At 54.8% G+C, this 5,905-nt stretch overlaps 1 protein-coding gene across 1 annotated transcript; it reads right to left on the bottom strand.

Moving 5' to 3' along the window:
* Positions 1 to 2,799: 2,799 nt before the first annotated feature.
* CLDN23 (claudin 23) lies at positions 2,800 to 3,537 on the bottom strand. The gene has a single exon (XM_077814333.1). The coding sequence runs from the start codon at positions 3,535 to 3,537 to the stop codon at positions 2,800 to 2,802; it is 738 nt and encodes a 245-aa protein (XP_077670459.1).
* Between the last annotated feature and the right edge of the window lie 2,368 nt (positions 3,538 to 5,905).

Here is a 5,905-nt window from a genome sequence, read left to right as displayed (position 1 = left end):
GCTGCTTGTGTATGATAGCTAGGGTCGGTGAAGCTGCAGTTGAATCATGGCCTCTTGCATTACACGCAGTGTGAGTGACACATTTGGATGATACACTTTGTTTGATTTTAACCAATGCCTCCCCAATTTCAGGCCCAAAAGGCAGATGGTGCATGCAGTTTGCAATGACGTGTCCTACAGTTGGGTTGTGCTTGTTTTTTTTCTCCTCTTCAGAAGGTAACAGGCAGCTCAACTTACCTTGAGTTCACCTTCGTAAAAGTAGGCCTAGCGCACGCCCCTTCCCTTCCCCCCTTCCTCTGCTGTGCACACTTGCCATCTGCCTTCACTCTAACCTCAAATCTGAAGCACGGACAGCAGGACAAGTTGGCTTACAAGCTACCATTTTAGCTGCCACTGCACGTGTGAGCTCCCCAGCTGTAGGGCCCTGGCTACTGTGTTTAGCATCAATGAGCAGCCAGTTGACACATGTTGTCAAATTGAAATGTGTCCAGCCACTGGGCTGCATAGACTCATTTAGTATGGTCAGCACTGAGGACAGGGTCAGTCTCTGTCAATATGATTCACAGACTGTTGACTCTTTGTACACATAACAGACAGACACACTTTAGGACATGTCTACACAGTGCTAAGCAAGGGCTCGGACCTAGGGACCAGGAGCCTGGAGGGTCTGGCTGCTTTAAGGTGGGACCCAGGGTCTGACCCCTATTGCTTTCATGTGGCTATGCTGCCCCACCTTGACTCGGGTCCCCGATGGCCTCTCGATGTATCACAGAGTTCTTGGCAGCAGAAGAGCCATATCTAAGCAAATAAATTCCTCAATTTCTTCTGCCCTGGGACGATCACTACTGCTGAAAGCCTGTCTACGTTCTGTTTCAGATATTTTTCCCATCACATTTGCCCCTTGCTGCAAATGAGATTGCAGTCGAGCTTTTCGCTTCCTATACTGAGCTCCTGAAGGCTTCTTCGAGGGCATCTTTTATTTTTTACAGGGGAAAACAGACAGTATTAGGGAGAGCAAAAATCTATGTTCCGCAGTCTTAGAAAGTCACGAAACATTACGTGTAAAGCATAACAGAGAGGTAACAGTATTTATTTTATATTGTTGCATAGACAGGGGTTCGATAGCTATCTGTGGTGTCTCATTAAATATGTCCTTTATTAGTCGCTACTTACACTCTTCAGATCTTAAAACACAAGTCCACTTTCATAATTACACAATAAAACAAGGTTCACAATATCGCTGCTGGGCTCTCGCTTCGCTTGACTTTGTTCTTATATCTCACTGAATGACTGGCGACGCCTGCCCCACCCCAATGGGTGGCGGGTGAACCGCTAGCTGTGGGAGGCTAGCCCCTGGCCGGGCCTGCCTCCTACCCCCAGCGGAGCCCCTGCCCTCTCTCTCCCTGTCGTCGCCCACCCCTGAACACCAGGTGGGTGGGAGGGCAGGCAGCACGCAGCCCCCAGCCCTCCTGAGCACAGGGCAGGCAGCCCCCGCCCCAAGCACAAGGCAGCATGGCCCCAAGCCCCCCCCCCCCCCCAGCACCCCCCTACATCCTGACCACAGCTGCCCCATCCGGCTTTCCAGAAGACGAGAAGTCAGCCTGGGCTGGAGCCAAGGGGGAAGGACAAGCAGGAGGGGGCCTCAGACGGAGTGTGGGCAAAGCCATGCTGGGCTGTTTGGGGAGGCACAGCCTGTCCCCCCCCCACGATACCTGCCACCCATGTCGCCCCTTATACACCCATGGGCATAGCTGAAAACAGTCTAGGAGGTTCAAGGAAAATGTGGTTCTGAGAAAGTCTGGAAGGTTCCACGAGATTCTACAAAGTTCCAGAACATTCTAGGTTGGTGAAAAATGAATCCAGGGACAGAATACCTGAAACCTGTCCTTCCCTTTTGTTGCTCTCAACGAAGAGAGCACTCGGAGCCCGGCACCCCGCCCCAAGCCCAGCCTTTCAGAGAGTCACTTGGGTTGCCTGCTCCTAAATCCAGCCCGGCTCGCCATGCTTCTGTCCAAAGAAGTGACTGAATGCTAGAACTCAGCAGCCTTCCAGCTGTAAATGCTGAAGCTGAGAAGGTGCTGATTACATAGAGATACAATAACTAGGCTGCAATAACCTGGGTCACTTTTCTGAACAGTCTGTCCGTAACATCTCTGGCCAAGAATCGCATATGCTGGTGGCTAAAGTTAGGCTCCGTATTTAGACTCTGAACTAAGCACATGCGTATTCAAAAGAGCCGTGCACCCCACATCTCCCAAGGACATGGTGTCAGGCTCCTACATCACTTGGCCCAGATCCTCAAAGGTTTTTAGGCTCCAAGCCGCCACTGAAAAGCCCTGGAGAATTTTGAAAAATTTACCCAAAGTAATTTAGGCAATTAGGAGCCTAAATCCCAATGACTTCCAATGAGATGGAGGGTCCTAAGTCACGTAGGTGCTTTTGAAGATTTTATCTGCCCCCGCCTGTGAACTGTCTAAGTCACCATGGCCAGGCAGTAATGTGCAAATCATCAATAATGTCACCCTTGCTATGCCTATACACAGAAATATCCACCTCTTGTGCAGAGCCCACAAGAAATGGCTGCAGTTCTGGGTACCAAACTCTCGTAGGCCCCCGCTGCTGCAGCAGGAGGGTCCATCTGCAGAGTGGCAGGGAGAGGTCCTTGCTGCTGTCAGCCTGGCACAGTGCCCCTTCCTGCCAGCCTTGGCCTCTCGTTGGCAGGGGCTCCTCTCGGCTCGTGCCGCACTGCCCACGTTCGTGTTGGTCGGGGCTGTGTCTGCCAGGCCCACTGTGGCAGGGCTATAAGTCTGAGTCACAGGGCAGGGAGTGGCTGAAGCTTCTTTCTCCCTCCAGTACATCCACGGGGTTGCTGAAGGACTTGGGAGCTGGCTTCTGGCTGCGGGGCATGAAGCCTCTGGAAGATACAGTGGCGGGGCCCTGCTGGCTGTGGTGGGGATATTTGGTAACTGCCTTCTTTCTCCTGCACTCCTGGCAGAACTGGTGGAGGCTGAGTGCCAGGGAGAAGCCCCCAATGAGCTCCAGGCAGCTGCCCAGGTAGCCCAGCACTAGGCTGTAGCCCGCCTCCAAGGTGCTGTCTGTGGGCACTGGCAGGGTGCTGAGGTCGTGGTTGTACCATGAGACGGGGATGAGGCTCATCAGCCCGGAGGTGAAGAGTAGCAGGCCAGAGAGGCCTGCCAGTAGGTAGTGGGGCTCCTCCTGCCAGCAGCGCACCCCCAGAGCAGCCACCACCAGCCCCACCACAGTCACAATCAGCGAGGAGACCATCAGCCCCTTGGCCACCTGCACTGGCTGCATGGAGAAGTAGCCGAGTTCATCAGGCAGGCCGCACTGGCGCTGGTGGGTGCTCTGGGTCTCTTCGCAGAGGTCCCAGATGCCCTGCTGATAGATCAGGTCCACGGGCTTGCTGGGTATTCTGCTCACCTGCCTCCAGCAGGGAGTCAGCGTGCTGACAAGGTTCAGCAGCAGGCCGCAGGGGCCCAGGACCAGGCCCACGATCATCACCGACGGCGTCCGCATATTGCAGGGCCCAGGGAGGAGGAGGGAATAACCACCGGTGTGCTGGGGAGAGGAGAGCCGCTGCTGCCCCAGTCACAGGGGTGGAAGGCGCAATGCTACTGCAGAGGCAGACGGAGCCATGTCCGTCCCTACCACAGCTGCTGTGGTCTACCCAGCACAGGGCCCTTCCTCTTGGCCCGCTCCTGCTTGGCCCTGGCACCTGCCCGGCCCGCACAGCCCAGCGCTGTTAGCCCCTGCGCAAGCCCTCACCTCCTGGGTTTGCCAGCCCGGTCGCAGGGAGCATCGGCCGTACGGCTTCCTCTTTGCTCTGTCCCCAGCAGAAGGAAACTGGCGGCTCTGACCGAAACTGCTGCATGTACAGAGAAACCCAGCCCGGCTGCCAAACAAGTTCTGGGTGGTATTTTATGGGAGGGGAGGGGAGGGGAGGGGAAGGCAGGGCTTCCCCACCCCTGCAGGTGAAACAGTAACCAGGGAGGAGCCCTAAAGGCTCCCGAACCGCTGGGCAGGTGGGGATTGGTGTGAAGTGACTGCAGAAAAGCCCTTTGCTGCTCCCAGCCTGTGCGTGGCTGCTTTTAACGGTGCTGAGCAAAGGTCTGCGCTCGGCCCCTGAGCCATAACAGTGGCACGGCTGCACTGAAATCAGAGCTTGGGATGGCTGCATGGCCTGGATCTGCCTGGGCAGGAAATGTTACCGCCCCCCTCACCTGCCCTCCCAGGGGAACATCGGGGCACGTGCAGGGGTGTCCAGGCCCTTGGTGCGGCCTGGATCCAGCTGGTGCACACACTGGGGAGGTCAACAGAGGAGGGGATCCCGCAACACGCCACCCAATTTAGAGCAGACGCTTGGTCGCAGATATAAAAGGGCCCTTTGTTCAGGGTCTGCTTGGATATATCGGATTTAAAGGCATACAAGCCCAGCTCTATACAGGCTGTCCAGCACAGAGGGCTTCGGTGCCACGGTTCCCGCTCTTATCGTACCAGGCCAAGAGTCCTGGTTAGGCTCTCAACGCGGTGAGAAGACGCTGCCGTACGTAACCAGGCAGAGCACCCAGCACTGCCATGACTTCGGAGGGGCTGCTGGTAGTGCTGCACCTTGGAAAACAAGCTGCTCGTGCAGGAGCCTCAGTAAGGATTTGGGGTCTACCTACACGGCAGCTGGTATACCTACACGGCCTGGGCCAGCTGTCTCGGGTGCACGGGGCTCAGGGGCTGTTTAATTGCGGGGTCAACATTCGGGACCCTCCCACCACGCAGGGGCCTGCAGCCCTGGCTCCAGCCCGAGCCCGGAAACTTCCACAGCAATGAAACAGCCCCGCTGCGCGTGTCGGCGGGGACGGGCCGGCCGCGGGTGTCTAGCTGCTGCGTAGACATCCCCTGGGAGTGTCTCCCATTAATTGTGGGCGAACGTGTCTGTCCTTTAGGGAGCACTGTGGGAAGGCAGTGGAGGCTTAGCAGCACTGGAGAGATTTTTAGCTAAAAAATTGTGGGATTTACCTCAGGGACAGGATAAAGCACAGGGAAGCAACCCCTGGCAGGGCCATAGGGCTGACCTCAGCGAGTTTACCTGGTAGTAAAACGAAAGTGCACTGTCTTAACTGTGTTTTTACCGCAGGACCGTTCCTACACGTCGCCTGAGGCCATGCTTCTCAGCCAGGGGTACACGTACCCCTGCGGGTATGCCCAGGTCTTTCAGGAGGTACATCAACTCATTGAGCTATTTGCCTAGTTTTGCCACAGGCTCCATAAAAAGCACCAGCGAAGTCAGTACACACTAAAATTTCATAGACACTGACTTGTTTATACGGCTCTGTATACTGTACACTGAAATGGAAGTACAATATTTGTATTCCAGTTGATTTATTTTATAATTCTATGGTAACAATGAGGAAGTCAGCAATGCGTCCGTAACAGTGAGCTGTGACACCTTTTTGTATTTTTATGTCTGATTTTTGTAAGCGTGTCGTTTTTAAGTGAGGGGAAACTTGGGGGAACGCAAGACAAATCGGACTCCTGAAAGGGGTACAGTAGTCTGGAAAGGTTGAGAGACACTGCTCTGAGGCATCCAACAGTGGTTTTAGCAATGAAGAGAAGTTAATCCTAGACTCTCCCCAGCAGGGAGCCCGAGGGGACGTAGGGGTTAAACTGAATCCCGTGTTCTGGCTCTAAAATGTTTAGCAAACATTGAGGAAGAAAACAACATCCTCATGCCTGGCTTCACCTGCTGGTTGGGTGTGTCTCAGTGTAAGGAATGTGGACTCAGACACCCCTACACCTAAACCCCAAGCCAAGCAATCTGTACTGGAGGGGCCAGATCCCATCCCCTGACTGCTTAGAAACAGGAAGCTGAGTATTGTGTTTGGATTTTGCT

Source organism: Eretmochelys imbricata, chromosome 4, assembly GCF_965152235.1.
Source record: "Eretmochelys imbricata isolate rEreImb1 chromosome 4, rEreImb1.hap1, whole genome shotgun sequence".
Lineage (NCBI taxonomy): Eukaryota > Metazoa > Chordata > Testudines > Cheloniidae > Eretmochelys > Eretmochelys imbricata.
The sequence above is the reverse complement of the archived record's forward strand: the minus strand, read 5'-3'. Positions and strand labels throughout refer to the sequence as shown.

Bases quoted from the DNA above. Each gene is read 5' to 3' on its own strand.
- CLDN23 (XM_077814333.1), bottom strand. From the start codon at position 3,537: ATGCGGACGCCGTCGGTGATGATCGTGGGCCTGGTCCTGGGCCCCTGC.